At 37.8% G+C, this 22,000-nt stretch overlaps 1 protein-coding gene across 2 annotated transcripts in view; it reads left to right on the plus strand.

Annotated features, from left to right (window-relative positions):
• The window catches only part of LOC129013883 (ubiquitin-conjugating enzyme E2 Q2-like), a 57,475-nt gene extending 41,552 nt beyond the window's left edge, over positions 1–15,923 (plus strand). The window contains exons 3-6 of one of the 2 annotated variants that reach the window (XR_010123992.1): positions 5,856–5,995; positions 9,515–9,595; positions 10,707–10,781; positions 15,833–15,923. Coding sequence is in view for 1 of the 2 variants with exons in the window: in XM_054450597.2 (XP_054306572.2) it covers positions 1,887–1,970; positions 5,856–5,995; positions 8,344–8,443 (324 nt within the window). In the remaining variant the exon portion in view is untranslated. Of the gene's footprint in view, positions 1–1,886; positions 1,971–5,855; positions 5,996–8,343; positions 9,427–9,514; positions 9,596–10,706; positions 10,782–15,832 lie in introns of those variants that run through there. The other variant, XM_054450597.2, reaches the window with a different exon arrangement.
• Positions 15,924–22,000: the final 6,077 nt, after the last annotated feature.

Here is a 22,000-nt window from a genome sequence, read left to right on the forward strand (position 1 = left end):
AATTAGGTTTTAAAATTCTGCTTATTTCCTTCATTAGCAGTGCTTCAGGTCACTTGTGCTTCTTTGACTTGGCACCTTCCTTTCAGGTTGCTAATTTTCTTCAACTCTCTGATGATACATGGTTATCTGTTCATTTATAGATGAGGTATACCTTTGATCAGTATGAGTTGTTATGAGTGTCTTCAGAATTGTCACTCTTTTCTGCTGTGGCCCCCCCCTCCTGGTTTGCAGACCTGTGCTCTTCCTGTGGCATGAGGATGTGGAGGTGCTGGCCAGTGAGCTTTCCAGATTTTGAGCTAAAAGGAAGAGGCAGAGTCTGTTATAAGATTTTGCTGCTGCATTGAGTTATATTAAAAAAAAGCATTCTGTCTTTTCTCTCTGGTTTTGACACTGATAGTAAGAGACCATCAAGACAGGCTTCCTATTAGCAGAGTGATCCTTACCAACTGTAGTTGGGACAAGTACAGTGAAGAATGTTTGATCCTTCAAACAAAAGTGGTCCCTCCATTATTTGGATTGGGTTTGTGGCTTTCTCGAGCCCAGCAGTCTGATTCCATCTGCTTTGTATCTTCTAGCATGTCCTTAATAGTTTTGGTTCACTAAGGGTATTCTTTTTGTATTTGTTGTTTTGCTGCTGCTGCAGCCGACTTACTCTGTTTTATAAAATTCTGTCATTTCAGTGGGGTTTTAGAAAGAGGACCAGGTCACATCTTGAAATGAAATTAATCTTAGGATTTTACAGCCCTAACTCACTTTTTGTTTTGATTAAATTACTTCCCCTTTTTGAGGGGGTAGGGGCTCAGCTTTCTCAGGTGTAAAATGAAGGCTAGTAACTGGGCTAGTGGTGACAGACCCAGATGCATGTGAGAATCACCTCAGAGAGCTTTTGCAAAACAGATTCTTTGGGTAGGCTTTGAAATTAGCATTTCAAAAATGCTCTTTCAACCATTGATGCAACCAAATTCTTTGGGACTTTAAGGCTAGGTATATATTCTTTAGATACCCAGAATAATTGGCTTTGGAATGTAAGAATTTAGGGAAATGAAGAAGGGGTGAATTACATTTTGGAAGCTGCTGCTTAGATACTGCTGAGACCTTTGTTGGTCTTGATTTCGGGATCCTAGTTTCTTGATCTTTTACATATCCTGGGTTCTAACCTGACCTGGCCTTTATGATTAAAGATGTATTTATATACTGTGTCCTGGCCAGGAAGCTTGTCTTTTGACCTTTGCCCAAACTGGGTACGAGGGCCCCTCCTAAAAATTCATTAGATTCATTTCTGAACTTGATAATTGTAATTTGTGTTAATTGGTAAATTGTGTCTTGTAGAGAGATATTTGATAGTAAATTACATGTTTTTAAAAAGACAATTTGCTTTATAGTGAGGTGGTAATCATTTCATAATTCTTAGTTTTGGGAAGTGTCTATTATAAGTAACACATCTGACCACTTAAAATGTAAGGAAATTGAATTTATGTAATGATTCAGGCTTTTCAAAGTTAAAAAAGGTAGCTGTTTTGAGGAATTGATAGTTTGGAATATTTATTTTAAACAAAATAAGCCTTTGATCTTATGCACATAGCCGTACAAGTAAAATGTTTTCTTATTTTAAATTAGATTATGTTTTAAAATTTTTTTTCAGTTTTGCTTTATATTTGACTGATTGCTTTTGTTTATTCCTAAGGCATCCATTAAGTTGAATTGTTCAAAATTGTTTCATTTTTAAAAGCTGAGAACTGTTGTTTGTCAAATCAAAGTTGGATTTAAAAATGCACATTTTAATTTTAATAAGCTCTTTGGTAGTGGGACTGCAGTGACAGATGGTTGGGAGTTTGTCCCTAAAGCTATGACACCAGTCTTCTAATGTGCATATTTGTTCTGTGTAGCCCTGGCAGATTCTTTCTGTATTTCCGAATGGGAAAAAAGAAGAAGTGACTTCAAAAGAAGACGAAGAAGAAGAGATGGATGAAGTGGGTATTTTATATAAGAATAACATTTTGGCCAGGCGAGGTGACTCATGCCTGTAACCCCAGCACTATGGGAGGCCATGGCGGGTGGATCACCTGAGGACAGGAGTTTGAGACCAGCCTGGCCAACATGGCAAAACTCTGTCTCTACTAAAAGTACAAAAATTAGCCAGGCGCGGTGGTGGGCACATGTAATCGCAGCTACTCAGGAGGGTGAAGCAGAAGAATTGCTTGAATCCAGGAGGTGGAGGTTGCAGTGAGCCAAGATCATGCCACTGCACTCCTGCCTGAGTCGGACGAGCAAGTCTGTGTCTCAAAAAAGAAAAAAATCATAAATATCTTCAGTTTTGGACATTTGAGTAATTCTCTAATCTCCTTTATAAATAACTATTAATATGGAATAATTGAAAGCACATCGTATTTGGAATGGAATGTAATTGATAAATTCTGGCTTTACCTCTAACTCATGATATGCCTTTGAGCAAATTGTTTTATCTGAATTCTTGGATTTGATTTTCTGGAAAACAAAAGCTCTTAACTTTTAGCACTAAAATTATATTTAATCCTAATCAGTACTTAACCTGTATTTGGTTATTTTTTGGAAGAGAAACTACTGAGTTTAAAAAATGTTATGTTTGCATAAAAGGAGAATTTCAGAATATTTTAGAGACTACTTGCCAGAAGTAGTGAAATTGTCTCTTGCTGAAAAATCATCAAAGAAATTTGTCTTAGTCTGTTTTATAGTGTTGTAACAGAATAACAGAGAGTGAGTAATTTATGAAGGACAGTCATTTATTTTCTGACAGTTCTGGAGTCTGGGAAATCCAAGATGAAAATATCAACATTTGGTGTCTCAGGACCTTCTTGTTTCATCCTCACATGGCAGCAGGCAGAAGGGCAGGAGAGCAAGCTAGTCCAATGTGTGAAGCCTCATTCATAAGGGCCTTAATCCCATGAAGGAGAAAGGAGCCCTCTTGGCCTAATCACCTTTTAAAAGTCCTACCTCTTAATATCATCACATTGGCAACACTTGAATTTTGGAGGGAATACATTCAAACAGTAGCAAATTTAGTAGAGCAAATTCCAAAGACATTGAGCCTAGGCCAGTTGTCAGTCATGGGTATAATTTTAGATGTTTCCTGGCTCTGAAGCTTTGCACTTAAATTTGAACTTCAGAACAAAGATCTATGTCTCTGCATTGACGAAATAGAATGTATGTGAATTCCATGGTATCTACTGTTTTAAAAGAGTTTTTTCTGTTTGGGGTCTTATAATTAATTTAGGCTTTCATTTTCTTGGTTTGGAAATTATTAATCTAAAATGTACTTTAGAGTGCTTCAGAACTAGAAAAGTAGTGTTGTAGGCTTGTTTTTGTTTGTTTTTTGAGACAGGGTTTCACTGTCACCCAGGCTGGAGTGCAGTAGCGCCGGCACGGCTCACTGTAACCTTGAACTCCTGGGTTCAAGCGATCCTCCTGAGTAGCTGGGACTACAGGCCAGTGCCCCACATCCAGCTAGTTTTTTAAATTTTTTTTTTGTAGATTTTGAGTCTTGCTCTCTTGCCCAGGCTGGTCTTGAACTCCTGGCCTCAAGTGATCTACCACCTCGGCCTCCCAAAGTGCTGGGATTACAGGTGTGTGCCACTGTGCCTGGCTGTAGGCTTGTTTTATGAGTCTGGGAGTAAAATACTTCTTAAAATTGTCCAATTAGAATGAGAGTCTGTTTTAATGTTTTTATGCAGTTTAGCTTAGGTGGAATAAACTGCATGAAAACATTAAACCTTTTCCGTGGGTCAGGCAGCCATTGTACTAAAGTTCATGAACCCTTTCATTTTCCCTTCACAAGATAAAAAACAAGGGACCACAACTCTGAGGGAAATCTAGAAAGGTAGGAGACTGGACTTTGGAGTTGTCAGATTAGGACAGGTGAAAAGCAGATATTCTAGGCTCCTAAAATAATGTGGGAACAGGCCCAGAGCAACTTTGGACATGGTGTGTTTGGGTACATTGGATGCTTTTCTTTTGAGAAGAAAGGTTGATGTGTTGAAGTCATGGAAAGCAAGATTGTCCAGAAAAGGCAGATGGATAGAAGTCTTGAATTTGAGACAGGCATGTTTCTATTTGGTGTGTTTGTTGATAAGAAGGCCTTAAGCAGGGAATCGTGTGCTGAGAATACTGTTTTAGAAAGATATGTTGAATTCTGTTTGGGACGGGCTGATTAATACTTAGGTGGAGAAGTTTTGTGGATGGGAACATGACTGAGGTTGAAGGTACAGGTGGAAATACAGGCCAAAGGCATTTGTGAGCATTGTGGGGAAAACAAGTGTGGGTGGAAGATCAGGGCTGAAAGGTGCACACAGGGAGAAGGGAGCTCCATGAAGTACAGAGTCATGGGCAGAGTTTGAGTGAAGGTAGTCAGTAATCTGGTCTAGAAATAGGTGAATTAGCCGGCTTGGGAAAAAAAATCGAGATAAATATAAACTACCCCGTTAGAGATTTTGTCAATTGAGGTAGAAATATAAGGTAATTGAAAAAAGTTAGGATTTAAACAATTCTGCATATATTTGTATATGTGTAAGAACAGGTAGTATGGGAAGGGAGGGAGCAGAATGATGTGTATAAAGATGTTGTTCTGCAGGGTATTATTCAAATTCTTTTGAAATTATTATTAGTTTTTGAGATAGGGTCACTGTCACCCAGGGTGGAGTGCAGTGGCATGATCATAGCTTACTGCAGCCTCAAACTCCTGGGCCCAAACAATGCTTCTATTTCAGCCTCCTGAGCACCTGAGATCAAATTCTTTTTCTAACTTATTTTTAAGTTATTAACATCAATAGGTGCTTACGACATAAAACCATAAACTTGGAAATTAGGGGAAAGCACCAAATGTCTCCAGAGATAACAACTAAAATTAATTGAAATTAACATTTCAATATAAGTTCTGGTCTTTTTCTGTGCTTATTTCAGCATAATTGAAATTCTTTCTATTCCTTTGTGTAATCCATTTTTCATTTCAAAGTTTTTTGATACAGGAGAAATTATGCTGTGTTGGTATTTCAGTGGCCTCTTAATAGTTCATGGAATTGAGTTAACTGTTTTGCTATTTTTGCACATGCAGATTTTGTGTTTGTTTTTGTGGTTGCAAGGTTGAAATAGGTATCTTTATGCTTAAATTTGTGTTTACATCTTAGACTAGTTTCTTGTAATACAGTTCTAGAAGTCGAGTTTCTGGAACAAACTATGAACAGTTACAGTTCTTGACACCTGCTGCTAAACTGTTTCAAAGGTTCCTCTTAAGAGGATATGTAAAAGATGGCTTGGCCAGGTGTGGTGTCTCATGCCGGTAATCCCAGCACTTTGGGAGGCTGAGGTGGGCACATCACTTGATGTCAGAAGTTTGAGACCGGCCTGGCCAACATGTTGAAACCCTGTCTCTACTAAAAATACAAAGAAATTAGCTGGGCATGGTGGTGTACGTCTGTAATCCCAGCTACTCAGGAGACTGAGGCATGAGAATCACTTGAACCTAGGAGGCAGAGGTTGCAGTGAGCAAAGATCGCCCCACTATACTTGTGCCTGAGTGACAGAGTGAGACTATCTTACAAAATAAAAATAAAAATAAATAAATAAATGATGGCTTATTTCATAATAGTTGTGACTTTGTAAAGCTTTTAAATCTGCTTTCCCCAGAGTCTAGCTTTTAAATAAAATACAGGACATAAAAGGTGGGAGCCTCTTGAATGGAATGTGGGGGCTTTTTCTCTCTCCCCATAGGATAGATATATTCTGTTTCCTGTCCCCCAATGAGTGAAGAATAATTTAAGTTTTGGCATAAGAAACTGCTGAAGGAAAGTGGGTTGAATCAGCTAATATTTTTCTTCTTTTTGCAGGATATAGAAGACTTAGATCACTATGAGATGAAAGAAGAGCCTATTAATGGGAAAAAGTTGGAGGATGAAGGAACTGAAAAAGAAAATTGGGCAATGTTAGAGAAAATTAGGAAGACTGGAAGGCAAGGCCATTTAAATGTGTAAGTGTCTAAATATATCGAGTGGACTTTTTGGTTAAGTAATTATAGTTAATACCAGGCAATTCATGAACATGCCAATCTCAGCTGCTCTCCTCCTCCATTCCTGCCTTAGTGGTGGATTCAGGCATATGTTTATTGGTTTTGAGACAGGGTCTTGCTCTGTCGCCTGGGCTAGAGTGCGGTAGCACAATCACAGTGCTCTGTAGCCTTTATCTCCCAGGCTCCAGCGGTCCTCCTACCTCAGCCTCCCAAGAGTCTCAGACTATAGTCATGTGCCACCACACCAGACTAATATTTTTGATTTTTAGTAGCGATGAGGTCTCACTATGTTGACCATGCTGGTCTTGAACACCTGAGTTCAAGCAGTCTTGCTACCTTGGCCTGCCCAAGTGCTGGGATTACAGACATGAGCCACCAGGTCTAGCCACGCTCATATGCTTTGTTTCTCAAGGTTATCTTTCTCATCTATGAATAGCCACTTTTTACCTGTTCATCTGCTCTTCACATCCTGGAACCACCTGCTGATCCCTGTATATGCCCCTTTCCAGCTTGTCTATGCTGTGTTCTCTGCTTACCTTCCTTCTGTGGCATCTGTAAATTCAAGTTCATTCTTTCCTACAAAACACAACTCAAATTATTTCTCCTTCATGAAGCTGACTTTGATCCATCCTGCTCTGACCAAACCAAAAGTAATGTTTCTCTCTTGACTTAACGTCTCTTTAATGTGAAGCGGCAGGATGGGAAAGGAACACTGAGCTTGGTGACAGACACACCTTTTATGGTTTCACTTTGCTCAACTCTAAAATATGGATAGACAGTACATATCTTTTGGATGGTTGCTATGAAAAATAAATTAAAATGATGCATGTATATACATAAGATGCTTAGACAGAGTAGGGAAACATCAAATGATTGTCTGAACACTGACTGCTTCCTGCCTTGTATTAGAGCCATTTACCAACTCCACAATATCCGAGGACCAGTTACTTTGTCTTGGGCACAGGTTCTCCAAAACAGGGAATGAATTGTTAGGCAAGCAGATGCCAAATGTTGAAATCAGATAGATAACTCTCCCGCCTTCAATCTTATTTGTATATTAATTTAATTGATAATTTTTCATACAGCAAAGAAATTTAGTTAATCCCCATATCTTGATTATTTAAAAAACTAAGATTGTAGCATTTGAATTAATGTTACTGTACTGTGTCTTGTGATCAATTCCAGTTTATCTTCAAAACAAGTAAAAATTATTGAATAATTTTGCATGACTGATACTATGCTAAATACTTTATAGATCTTTTCATTTAGTCATCATAGCCACTGTGTGAAATAGGTGCTGTTTATATTTTAGAGATAGGAAAAACTTCTCATATTTTATAGATATGAAATGAGTTCAAGGTTACATAGCTAAGAGGTAATATTTTTATCAACTTGATTTTTTTCCCCTTCAAAGTCTAGTGCAGTCTTTAAAACCTTTAGTTTCACATGACCAAAAAGTAGTTCCATTTCTATTTAGTCTTAGAATAAGATATCGATGTGTTTTCATCTTCAGAGAAGTCCCTGCACTAAAAAACTGAAACCAGTTGCATGTAGGCACACATGGTTCTCAGTGTCTTCATGTGTGAACTAGACCATCCGTGTAATATTCTTGCTTGTAGTCTTATGAATGGAAGCCTATTTTACTTAATATTGTGTCACTTGAGTATTTTCAAAAATTGCTGGGGTTTGGAATAGACTCACTGAATTCTATGCTATCGTGGAGTCCATGGTGATCTGAACATGTTGGCTAGAGTTTTTTAGGTGATAAGAAAAAGGAAATGAACCAGACTTGTGTCTAGTTTTATATTCTCTTGAAACTTCATAATGCTTCATTTAATTGTCTTTTTTTTTTTTTTTTACTTCTTAAATTGTTGAGTGGTGATCCATTTTTATTGTAATCTTTTTCTTTTTTCTTTTTTTTTCTTTTGAGGTGGAGTCTTGCTCTGTGGCCCAGGCCAGAGTTCAGTGGCACCATCTCAGCTCACTACTACCTCCACCTCCCAGGTTCAAGTGATTATCTTGCCTCAACTTCCTAAGTAGCTGGGACTACAGGCACGTGCAACTATGCCCAGCCAACTTTTGTATTTTTTTATTAGAGATGGGGTTTCATGTTGATGGCCAGGCTGGTTTCAAACTCTTGGCCTCAAGTGATCCACCCGCCTCGGCCTCCCACAGTGCTGGGATTACAGGTGTGAGCCACTGTGCCTGGCTACTGTAATCTTTTAGAGCAGGTTGAAATACCATAAGTCTTTAAATTAGTTGGCTCAGTAGACCCTGGTAAACAGCGGCTTTTGTGTTTCCGGCTGCAGTGTCTGGGTCAGTGCAAGCTTGCAAGCTTCAGATAGACTTATAGGAGAGCTCAGGGACATATACAGATCACAGAGTTTTAAGACAGGTAAGGATCTCTAAATCGCTACTCTTCTTATTGTTCTTTTGTTCTTTTCTGTTGTCAGATTATAAATGTCATTTCTTAAAGCTGGACAGAAATGGAGATGTTTACTAGCTTTATTTTGTGAAACTCAAATGCAATCAAGTTCCAAAAGGTGTAGGGGGTAACATAGGATGAGTTTGCTTGTTTTTGGATTTAAAGAAATTGTTTTTATAGGTCCACTGGAATTTTTTTGGTCATCCTCCTGATAGAGTGAACATTTACCTGATTTTTATCTTCTGGCAAAAAGCTTGAGCAATATTGCTTGATAAGTAAATAAGAGTAATACATTTCATTATACAGAGAATGATTGCCAAGTTGATTTTTGTGATTTTTTCCCCCAGTTTTGAAAGCAACATAATCAACTCTTATTGTGGAGGTAGTTAATGTTATTACTTTTAAAATATATAGGTGGAGTACACCTGTAGTCCCAGCTATTAGAGGTGGTGCGAGGCTGAGGCAGGAAGATCTTTTGAGCTTGGGGAAGTCAAGGCTGCAATGAGCTGTGATTTCACCATTAATATTCCAGCCTGGGTGACAGAGTGAGACACCCTGTATCATAAAACAAAACAAAAGGGAGAGTGGGGGTGGGATACATATTGTATATGTATATATAGGACAGTTGTAGAAAAATACCGATTTTTTAGTGATTTAACTTTTGACAGTTCCGTCCATGGCAAATTTTTCTCCTTGAACACCTTGGTTAGTAATACAAGTTTAGGAAAGCATATGAAACTGTGTTTGAATTCCTGAGAAAATTATATACATGTGACTGTTTTCCTTTAGAATGACTCCAAACTCTGAACCCCCTTATTAGATTAGATTCAGGCTATTATGATCTCTTTGGGACATTTATTCTAAAGGAGCTGGAAGCTATAGTGGCCTCTATTTTTCCTGGGGATATAGAGCAGCTTAAGATCTCCTCTTTCTGGAACTTATCCTAGGTGCCCTATTTTAGCTTTCAGATGGGTTCATTTTTGAGTTAGTTAAAATAATAATAATAATAATAATAATCTTTTTGTTTGAATTGTTTTTTGTTTTGTAATTCTCAGGGTTGACCCTGATAGTCCTTTGCACAGTGATCTTTAGATCTTAAAAAGAAGGGATAGGAGACATTTTGGTTATCTTTTAAGGTAAGAAAATTGTTATGAGACTCTATATCCTTCTAATGGGGGTGTATATTTGTACAAGTGTTTTGGAAAACGGTTTGGTAAAGTGAAAGATACTCATACCCTATGGTTCAGGAATCTCGTGGATATATACTCCACAAGAAATGAGTGCACAGGTGCCAGGAGACAGAGGAATGTTCAGAGCAGCATCGTTTATAATAGCCCCAAACAGAAAATAACCCAAATGTTCATTCCAATAAAATGGAGAATTGTGGTGTTCATAAAATGGCTTACAGTCATGTGGGACAAGATGGGCAAATCTTGAACACTATGTTAAGCAAAAGAGACCAGACCCTCAAAACCTATTTTGTGCAATTTCCTCTATATAGAGTTCAAAAATAGGCAAAACTAATGTTGGTTAGGGCATAGATTCTTAGCGGAGGCAATATCGCCTGCAGTGGAGTGAAAATTGGTCCTTAGAGTGAAAGAAAGTCTGACCTATTATAATGGTCTGCTGCCCCCTAAACAGCCGTAGAACATAAATGAAAAGAAAACTGAGAAACACTTCTTTATGGATTCATACTTGGGCAGTAAAACTATCAAGAAAAAAGAGGTGATTACACACAGGGTAGGGTAAGGAGTCCATCTAGGTGGGAGGTAGGGAGGTGTGAACTGAAAGGTACATCTGTGGGCTTCTTGGATACTGGCTGGAATATATTTCTGGACCAGGTTGGTGGTTACATGGGCAAATAACTTAGAATAACTTGTTAAGGTCTACCTTAAGGTATATTTTGTGTACTTTTCTGAATGTGTTATATTTAATAAAGTACTTTTAAGATACCAAAAATAAAGGTTACAAAAGAATAACAATGGAATCTAGAAAAAATGTTAATGATCTAATATGGAATCTAGATAAGATGTAATGGTTTAAAATCTATGGCTATATGAAGTATTTTGATGAAAAACAAAGACATAAAGGAATACTTTGTTGTACTTACTCTAAGGATGGTAGTAGTTTTCTAAAAGCTTCTTACTTAGCTTTTTCATGTGTATATTTTTCCTTGGGGATATATCTTATGATTGAACTTTCTTGAAATGACCCTAATGTTAGTATTTTCTCTCAATTTTGTTATAGAAACTGTTGTGGTTGTCAACTGTGTTGTCTTCCTGAAGTGTGAATCCAGTATATATTGACTGAAGTTGCTAATGGGTACTTCTTTACGGATTCATATGGGTGAACGAATGAAGCACGTAGGCCTACAACAAAAAAAAACACACACACAAAAAAAGGAAGATACCATTTTTAAAAAAAAACATTACATCATATGAACACATGCGCAACACCAAACTTAAGAAATAGAACCTTTGGCTGGGCGTGGTGGCTCAAGCCTGTAATCCTAGCACTTTGGGAGGCCGAGGCAGGTGGATCACCTGAGGACAGGAGTTTGAGACCAGCCCGGCCAAATGGTGAAACTCCATCTCTATTAAAAATACAAAAATTAGCCAGGTGTGGTGGCAGGTGCCTGTAATCCCAGCTACTTGGAAGGCTGAGGTGGGAGAATCACTTGAACCTAGGAGGCAGAGGTTGCAGTGAGCCAAGATTGCACAATTGCACTCCAGCCTGGGTGAGAAGAGTGAAACTCTATCTCAAAAAATAAAAATAAAAAAGAAATAGAATCTTTTCAGTACCTGTAGCACCCTCTGTGCCCCTCCCTTGTCGTGTCCTCTTTGGGAGGTATCTTGAAGGGAATATGACATCTTGGCCAGGAAACTGGAGGATTCGTGACTGCAGGTGGTGTTTTCATTATTTTTTCCTGCTGTAGTTAGAACTTCAGGGAGGGGATGATCTGGGAGGTAAATGGCTGAAATGCTATTGGATTTGTGTTTTTGGCCCATGGCTCCTGATACCAGAAAGAAGGGCCTTTTCTGGGGTTGGAGTATTTCTTAAGAGGCCTGGGAAGAATGTGATTGCCTTGAGCTAACTGACCTTCTGAAGAGGACCTTAAACTGAATTGCCAAGTTATCAGTATCGGGATTCACAGACTTTGGAGAATAGCAGTTATGACTCAGAAAGATTTACAGGAAGGAACCAGAACAATATGTTTATGGCCTCTGATGTCCACAGTGACAACTTGAGAGTTGTGAATAATAAGCAAAATGGAACTTGAGATAAAGTATAACACAAAGATGAGAGTGACTGCAGGAGGGAATGTGCCCTGGCCAGCAACTTGGTAAATCCAACTTGCTGTACTTTTAAGGAAGTCGTTTTCTGATGTTACAGGCAACATCAGAATTAGTGAATTGAATTCTGAGGTAGTACTTTAAGAAAGGTCTACTTAGATAAGGTTAGGTTCATTTAGAGAATAATAGCCAGGATGGGGAAGAGATTGTTTTCCATGTCCTAGGATAGCTGGTGAAATTGTGGATTTGGAGAGGAAAACATGGGGGTTCTGGTTCATGATAGTCTTCAACTATTTGAAGGAGTATGTATATGGAAGCATTAGTTTTTATTTGTTTTTGGTGAAGACAGGGCATAAAACTAGAACTAATAAGTCAAATTACAAAGAGGTGATTTTCAACTCAATGTAAGGAAGTGACTTGTAACTATTTAGACCCATCTGGTGATGTAGTCTTTGAAAACTAGAATGTTCTTCATCTTTAAGAATAACTTAGAAGGCTGAGATGTTAAATGGGAAATCAGATAACTTCATGAGATCCTTGTAGAGCCTCAGAGTCTCGTTCTTAGTTAAAATATACTAAGGTAACTCAAACTTCATTTTACCAGTCACCCTCAACCTTTATTTTCCCCTCCCTGAAGAACTCTTTTTATTTATGTAAAATCTTGATTCCTGAGTTCCGGGGTACAGAGCTTATGGAATAGAGTCCCCACGTTTTGATGTAGGATCCTCTTTCTCCTGTCTGAAAATATCCTTTAGTATTCCCTTTAGTGTGAGTCTGCAGATAGAAAAAAATCCTTATTTTTTATTTCATTATTGAAGAGTATCTTCATTGAGTGTAAGTCCCTAGATTGGCAGTTTCCTTCTTTCAGCACCTTGAAGATATCATTCTTTTAAGCTAGCTTCCATTGTTTCTCCTGAAGTGTTTATGGTGGCTAAATCTTGTGAAGTCTTTGATCAGTTTTGGAAAATTCTCCGCAACTGTATCTTCAGCTCTTGTATCTGTCCCATCTTTTTTCTTCCAAGGCTGTACATATGTGATAAACTTTTCAATATATTGTCTTTTATTTTCTCAATTTTCTACCTTTTTGTCTTTCTGACCTTTTTCCAGTTTACTGAATCTGTCTTCTGCTAGGTTACTGCTGTGGTTAAGCTTACCCATTACGTTATTAATTTCAGTTTTGGTAGTTCTAAATTGCAGAATTTCATATGATTCATTTTATAATTTGCATTTCTCTGCCAAGTTTTCAGTCTTGTCCTGTCTTTCCTTGCTCATGTTCAGCAGAGTTATTTTAAAGTGTGTCTGCTGACTCTGTTATCTTGATCCCTTGTGGTTTTGTGTCTGTTGTTTGCTTCTCTTGTTTTCTGTTGTGTCATCTTTAAGTCTCGTGGCTTTTTATTTTTAGTGATAGACATTATATATGAAAAATTGTAGAGCTAATTTGAAGCCTTGGATGATATTTTCTCCAGAGAGGATTTACATTTCCCCTGCCAGGGGCTTGGAAATTAACAATCAGGGATTGAGATGATTAAAGCTGGCCATCATTCCCTGTCGGGGCAATTTGCAGTTTGTTCTTCAGGTTCCCAACCTAAGGAGTGGGAGACTTAGGGCCTCTCCTCGGTAGATGCTGAGCTCCAATGTTTATCTCCCTGTGAGCTCTGTGAGGCTGTGAGTTCTAGCTCAGCTTGTTAACCTCTTCTCTGCTGTCATTGGAAGAAAACCCAAGGGGGAAAAAAGAAGACCCTGTTCTCTGCTATTCCCTTTTCTCAGCCCTGTAATCATTACATTTTGTCCACCTTTCTAATTCTCAGTGAGAGGATTGATCTAAGTTACCTAGTCTATCATTATTGGAATGGTTCCTTTATATAGTTCTATTGAAGTGGAACCCCTTCATATGTTTCATAAGTTTACCATAACACTGTTCTGTTTGGGCCTGATTTTAACTTCACTTTTATTTGCTTTGGTTTTCATTTCATTTTTTCTGTACTAATTTTACCTTTATGACTCTCACCCATTATCTGATAATAAATGTACATAGTCTTTTATAGATTCTTTTAAAATCTTCTAAATAGTATACAGTATTAACGATGTTCTTAGAATTAATTAAACTTGCTTATTTGCTTTTTAGGATAACTTTCCATTTGATCCTCCATCTGTTTGAGTGGTATTACCTGTTCTCTCAGGAGCATAAGTTTAAGTGATTACTTTAAATGTACTTTTTTTGTTTTGTTTTGTTTTTAGTTTAAAAAATTTTTTTGTAGAGATGAGGTCTCACTATGTTGCTCTGGCTGTTCTTGAACTCCTGGGCTCAAGTGATCCTCCCACCTTGTCCTCCCCAGGTGTTGGGATGACAGGCATGAGCTGCTGTGCCTGGGCTACTTTTTTTCTTTTTTTAATATAGTGTGCACCAGAATCATTTGGAGAGCTAGTCCCAGGGTTTCTGATTCAGTAGGTCTGTGGTGTTGCCTGAGCATTTACATTTTTAAGAAGTTCCCAGGTGAAACTGATACTGTTGTTCTGGGGCCTATATCTGGAACCACTGGTTATAAAGCATTATGTTGTTGATAGGTAGAGATTTTAGTGTTATATGTATGTATATATATACATATATATACACACACAACACACACAGATTTACACATACACACACACATATATATATTCATACATACTTTTTTATCATAAAAACCAAAGGTTTTTCAAATGTAAATTGTGATTGAAGGTTTAGAGAATGTTATGATTACAGAGTGGTCCCCCACATACCTGTGATCCTAATTAGTACTTCTAGGAATAATCATGGGAAATCTCATGGACCTATGGAGCTGGCTATTTACTTCTAGAGGTGATAGTTGCAGTGTAGTAGAATCAAATAGTAATTGTCATGCAGATTTACTGAAATTTGTATTGCTCCTTTTTTGTGATTGGAAGTCTTACAGAAGTGGGGAAAAGATCACAGTTTGCTAGGTTAGTTATGAAATGTTCTGTAGACCCTCAAAGTGTGAGCAATTTAAAGTAACTTGAGGATTTTCAGACACTCAGCTGACTAATTCCATTATGTGACATAATCCACATTATGGTGATTAAAATTTAAATGTCTCCAGCCCTTACTTTGATCATTTCTATGGTTGAGATAGTAATAGTTGCATTTAGGGTAAAAATATGAGTGACTGACTACTTCAGACTTCAGAACTTTCTCCAGAAGAGCTTTGTTGCTACAGTTATTTTTAGTTGTATTTGCTTTACATACTTATGTATGTGTTTTGGGGGCTAAGATCCTGTTAAGAATCATTCTGCATAATCAGAATACATATTAACTGTGGTGTTGATACTACGGAATAGTTATCTGGACATGATATCCATGTGTAAAAGCTCAGAGAAACAAGATGTGTGGGTTTAAAAAAAAAAAAACCTTAGTATTACATATGGATGTGCTGAGCTCATTTTGAGTTTCCCCACACAGTAAAGGAATATTGGTTTTATTATTTAATTACTTAATTTTATTGAGACGGGGTCTTTCTCTGTTGCCCCAGGCTGGAGTGAGTGGTGCAATCACAGCTCACTGCAACCTCTGCCTCCCAAGCTCAAGCCATCCTCCCACCTCAGCCTCGTGAGAAGCTGGGACTGCAGGCGTATGCCAGCACACCAAGCTAATTTTTGTATTTTTGATAGAGACAGGGTTTCACCATGTTGCTCATGTTGGTCTCGAACTCCCAGGCTAAAGCGATCCACTCCGCTCAGACTCACAAAGTATTAGGATTATGGGTCTGAGCCACTTTGTCCAGCCCAATGTTGTTTGTTAAAATTTTTTATTTATTTACTTATCTTTTGCTTTTCTGTTTTAATTTTTAAATTTCTATTTTTTTCAATATTGTGTTTTAAGAGTTTACTTACCTGACTCCTGCAGCCTAATCTTTGCCATATCTCCCCAAATGTTCTGTGAGTGCTAATATAGTGGTATGGTAATAGATATTTGTTTTGTGGGGATTGCAAGGTTTTAGGGAAGCCAGCTTCAAAATGTCTTTTACCAAAGGGTTTCTTGGAGCCTTAATGCCATTTTATATTTTTCCCAAATTTGTTTATTAGTGTTCCTGACAGCATCTCAGAGGATGGTGTCCACTGGCTTACTCTCTGGGAAATGCTGCTCTGTTGGAAATCCGGAGTTCTGAGTGATCCCCATGCATTTTCTGCTGCAGAGCAGGACATGCTGAAGTGATTCTTTGGTGAGCAGATGTTAGAGGTCTCCCTTTGACAGCTTGTTACAAAGTTGATCACGAATATACTATTATGGTGAGTGGAAGTCCCAGGTTGGGTGTGAAGCAGACTTGTTTAGAATTGTGTACTATTTTGTTACCTTTAAAGCTTCTCTAGGCTGTTTTGGTTTTGGCAGTAAAATTGCTATAAAAAGTACTTCTCTTGGCATAAAACCTAATGGTCAGTTTTGGAAGTTCAGTGTTAGGTAACCCAGCCAAATACTTACGTATGCAAAATAAACACAAGACTGAAAAATAGTAAATGTTTAACCCTTGTGTCTCTTGCTCACTACAGCAGCCTTTTACTAGCCACCAAGCCATAGTTCTTTTGTTTTTCATAGTTGAATGTTAAAATGTCTTTTTAATGAAGCCCTTACTGATTGGGGAGAAAGGACATAAGTATTGTGCTTTAGTTTTATTTGCTGGTTTATAAAATTGTGTATGTTGACTCAATATCCCCATAAGCATAGGGAAAGGAAAACGGGTCATTTTTTGTTCAGAATCTTATTTGAGAAAAAAAAAAGATCAAAGAAAAGATTTGGATAAAAATCTGCAAATTCAGGATAAATGTATGAAAACATTTTAAAATGTGATTATAAAATAGACCAGTATAGCTTTTCAACATTTTGTTGTAAGAATCCCAAGGATGTAAGTTTATGATCTTAGTATACCACCTAGAATCAAGACAAATACATGAAGTTATGAATCATGCCATTTTCAGTTTTAAAATCTGTTACATAGTTTCTTCATTGATTCTTTTTTGCCACAGTGTGTTATGGTCCTCATTATTTGGATGAGTAATTTGAATAATAAGTCAGCTTGTGACTTACCCAAATAAATCTTCTGATTCCTAGTAAAGTGTTTTTCATTATATGAAATGCCAGCTATATAAGAGGAGATTAAAAGTACTAAGAACTGTAAGTACCGCATTGATTATCATATGCTAACCGTGGGCCAGGCACGGTGGCACATACCTATAATCCCAGCACTTTGGGAGGCCGAGGCTGGTGGATCACTTGAGGTCAGGAGTTCAAGACCAGCCTGGCCAAGATGGTGAAACCCCATCTGTACCAAAAATACAAAAAAATTGCCAGATGTGGTGGTGCATACTGGTAATCCCAGCTACTCAGGAGGCTGAGGCAGGAGAATCCCTTGAACTCGGGAGGCAGAGGTTACAGTGAGCTGAGATTGTGCCACTGCACTCAAGCCTGGGTGACAAAGATAAACTCCATCTGAACAAAAAAGAAAAAGAAAAGCTAAGCATGGACTTAATTTCTCTGAGGTTTAAAGCTGCAAAGAGTTGCTCTTCATGAAGTAGATGGGATCTCAGCTGGGCAGTGAAATGTGAGTGGGGTTTGGTCAGCTGGTGGAGGTTGCAAGAAAATTATTTACATAGGTGAAGAATAAACACAATCAGGTATCTAGGAAAGAGAATGAGGGATTCAGAGTATACGAAACCAATTTGAGCTATAACACAAGGAGGGTAGGATTCATGTAGAAGAGTTGTAGGAAATATTGCGGATGTAATATTTTGTATTCAAACAGTTCTGTGGATTGGTGACAGATTTTTTTTTTCAGGTAAGTAAACTGTTACCCCTGGATATTCATCTTTCTATGTAACTGGTTGAGAAACAGGGGAGTAACAGTGAAGAAACTGTTTTAGAATAAATCTGGTGACAGCAGAAGAGAATATGAGGCACATTGTGCTCACAGAGCCTAGAAGAGTGTGACGGTAGTTGAGGGGCCCGCTATTGTCTTAGAGTGAAGTGAGGAGAACCTGCATTGCTGTGCTAGTCATGGGAGTGAAAGGAGGAATGAAATGTGAAAGCTCATTGGAGAAGGAGTCAAAGTGGCTTGGTCTTCATAGTCAGCTATTAAGTGAGGAGGAGGAATTACTGACTGACTTAGGAAGAAGTAAAAAATGTGAAATACCAATAAAACACCAGGCTTGCAATTTTAGTCAGGGTAAAGCTTAAGCGTTTTGTGATTCTAGATAGATTATTGAGCAGTTTTGTTCCATTTATTTTATATCCCATATCTTTGAGCTATGATCCTATTCTTTATTTCTTGACATACCCAAATATTTTTTAAACTATTGTGATACAGCTGTTATATGATAAGCCTCACCCTTTGAAGTGTACAGTTCAGTGGTTTTTAGTATATTCAGAGTTATGCAGCCATTACCACTACCTAATTTCAGAACCTTTTCTTCTCCCCAAAAAGAAACCCCATACCCATTAGCAGTCACTCCCTATGCCTGTCTCCCCCACCGTTGATCCTGGAAACCTCTGATCTAATTTCTATCTCTGTAGATTTGCCTATCCTGGACATTTCATATAAATAGAATCATACAAAATGTGGCATTTTGTGACTGACTTTTCTTTGAAGTGATTATACAGCAAATGCCTGAAGAGGCTAAGCTTAGGATAGTGTTTGCTGTACAGCTTTGACAACTGAATTTTTTTTAAGTTAAAAATATTGCTGTGTCTGTATATGTGGCATATTATCCTTAGATGACCCTTACTTCAATTATTAGAATTTTTCTCCCTAGTATTCTTGAACTGTCTCAATATTCAGTAGGAACCCCCCTTTGGAGACAAAGAGCAGTAAGAATTTGGAACACATATTGACAAAATGAATGTCATTTAATACAGTAGTAGAGTCAACCACTTTTAGGTGTCAACGCTGCTGAAAGTGTATATTAAGGAAGAATTTACTTATCTTACTTATCTAGTGAAGGTACTAGAACTACTTCTGTCTTCTGTTTAGATTTCGACAAACATTTGCATAGGTATTATGTGGTTGTACAAATGTACTGTCTTTTCACCTGAAAATGCAAAAACTTCCTTTATTCCCACTTTCTGAGACTCTGCAACCTTAAAGGAAGAGTGGGGTACTTTAAAGGAAAGGTGGTGATGGTTGGATAATGGGTAACAATGTCTAACATATACTTCCTTTTCCCAAAACAAGTTCCTGTCCTACCATCAGCATCTCCAAAATTTGAAGATCAAGTGTGGTGTTAACTCATTAACTAATGACTAGACTTCGAGCAGTTGTGGAACCAAAATCCGAGTGAGTGCCTGGATGTTCTAATTCTGTTAAATCAATGAGTGCACATTATATACAATACTCTCTTAGCCCAGTGGCAGATTTAAGGAGTGAGAGATAGATTTCTATGTTTCAGAAATCAAATACACAAAGAATAAAAATTTTTAATCCCATGATGCTTTACCTGAGTTTAATTTTCTTTTAGATTTTCTTTTCCTTCCATTAAACTTTCACTTCGAAAGTTCCCAGGATTTGGGCAAAGCAAGTGGGAAAGACACTTGCTTGGATTCTCCAGGGCAAGGGAGTTAAAGAGGACTTCTTTCCCTCATTTTATTATTGAATAATGTCATGATAACAATTATTAAGGTGAATGGTCTACAGCAGAAGTTCTTAGAGGCCTTCTCTGCAAAATAATTCGGTTTAGTCAATGCAAGGATGCCTTTGGTTAGCTGGAATGGAAGATGCGCAAGCTAGAGTGGTCTTGGCAAGTCTTCTGGGGGGGGAAATACAGCATTTGGAAGGGTAGGAAGCAGAAGGAATCTCATGCAAGGGAAAGGTGTGGGCAGATCCCTGGAGGACAGAACCATTTGTGGTGGACTTGGTGTCTACGTAGATCTAATCAGTGGTCTTAGCTTTTGTGTTTTCACAATTACCACAGTTTTTGTTCTAAAACTGTCATTCCCTTGATTTTACTTTAGGCATGCTATCTGGGTATTTTGAAATTTAAAATAACATTAGAGGAGAAATGAAATTATTTTGTTTGAGAAAGAGTTAAAAGGTTAAAACATCTTGATCTAAATAATTTTCTAATGGGAGATTTGGTACATCCCCAGAAGTTGTCTTTGGTTCAGAGAACAGTCTTCAGACCTAGAAAGGACTTGAGGAGTCCCAGAGAGGAGCCGCATGGTGTGAACCATTTGAGTCTCACAACAGAATGGATAAGAACAGTTTGAGCCATGAAACCATGCAGATGTTCATATTTTGGATAGGGTAAGGTCAGTGCCATTGTCAGAGGAAAAACTCTTGGCCATCACAGGAGGGAGGGAGTTTCCATTGCAAAGAACACTCAAATGCCATTTAAGGAAATGGGGTCTTCTGCCCCTATTCTTTGGAATATTTAGGGCCACGTTCTTAGTTTTTGACATCATAAAAATTTCAAAGTATTCTGTTCTGATTGCCATTTCAAACAATTGACTAGAATTTCAGAGCAATTACATAAGAGTAATACCATTAGAATTTTTAAATTACCCATAGTCCTCTATCTCTAACAAGTATGTTCATGCTTGCATGTTCTCTTATCATCTTTACTGTGTACATACTTTCTTAATAATGCCACATGGAAATTGTTTAAGCAGGAATAATTCTCAAGATAATTTTGTATGTTTCCTTTTTTCTTTTTAAGGTATGTATTGGGTGGAGGAGCATTATGTATGGAACCTCTCACAAAACAGGTGATTATTTTCTTATTATACTCTATTTTCACCCTCAATAGAGTGTTTTGATTATGTAAGTTAGATTGTAAGTAGATGGTTCTCTTAAAGACATTTTAGTGTTTTTTTTTTGTTTGTTTGTTTTTTGTAGCTCCTACTTTCAAAAATGAAAAAGGTATCCCAGCAGTTTGGGAGGCTGAGGCGGGCGGATCACGAGATCAGGAGATCAAGACCATCCTGGCTAACACGGTGAAACCCCGTCTCTACTAAAAAATACAAAAAAAATAGCCGGGCGTGATGGCGGGCGCCTGTAGTCCCAGCTACTTGGGAGGCTGAGGCAGGAGAATGGCGTGAACCCAGGAGGCAGAGCTTGCAGTGAGCTGAGATGGCGCCACCGCACTCCAGCCTGGGTGACAGAGCGAGACTCCATCTCAAAAAAAAAAAAAAAAAAAAAAAAGATAAAGGTAAACCAGTAAAATAACATCGTACTTGGTGCTGAATCTATACTAGGATAGGCATTAACAGAACCTTTATTTAAGGTTCTAATTTGTTCATGTTGGGCACTTAGAACATCGGTTGGTTGTTTTTTTGTGAGATTCTGGAAACGTTCCAATTTTACCTTTTCCCTTTGACTCCAGACTTTTTAACACTGGTCTGCTGCTGTTAAGTTATATGCCATTTGTTAGGCCTTCTCAGGTGGGAATCAGGAACGCTGCTGTGCTCTAGAGATGTTTTGTTCTTCCTGTAGGGCTGAAGCAGTGCCTACTCGATAGAATCAGTCATCACGCAAATAAAACCCACCTGAGTCAAAGGCAAAGCCAGAGTGCAGCTTGGAGCAAAGAAGGTACTTTTATTAAGAATTTTACATAAACCATAAGATATATTTTATGTTACTTTGTGAGCCTTCTTCCTGTCTTAATTCTTTTTGAGAGAATTCATTTCATTTTCATTTGGTTTGTTTTCTTTTTGTTACAAAGATGATCTATAGAAAATATAGAAGTACAAGAAAATTAAAGTTACTAACTGATAATCACTTAATGATTTAGTATCTGATTGTTTAGTCTTTGTTATATTTACTGTAGAGAAACATGTCTACAGTTGTACATTTATTATTGTTATGTATACCGTAGTAAAAGTTATAGGTACTTTGAAGTTTTGCAAAATTGAGTTCATGTTATAGAATTAATTCCTGATGAACTTTTATGTGCTAGGCACTAGTCTTTTTATTTATTTATTTTTACTTTTTTTCTTTCCCTCTGTGCCTATGCTTACCAAGTCTTTTTATTTTTTACTTTTTATTAGTTCTTTCAATCCTCTTAATAACTTTAAAAGAAGGTATTATTAATATCTGCATTTTATGGATGAGGCAACTGAAGGTAGGTAACTTTTCCAAGGTCACAGGTGGCAGAGCAAGGATTGGAACCAGACAGTCTGGCTGCCCTAGGCCCAACCAAGAGGAGCTGAGAGCAAGCCATGGGGCAGAAGGATGTTGGAGGCTGGTTTTCTGTTCAGTTAACATGAAA

This window comes from Pongo pygmaeus, chromosome 16 (assembly GCF_028885625.2).
Source record: "Pongo pygmaeus isolate AG05252 chromosome 16, NHGRI_mPonPyg2-v2.0_pri, whole genome shotgun sequence".
Taxonomy (NCBI): Eukaryota; Metazoa; Chordata; class Mammalia; order Primates; family Hominidae; genus Pongo; species Pongo pygmaeus.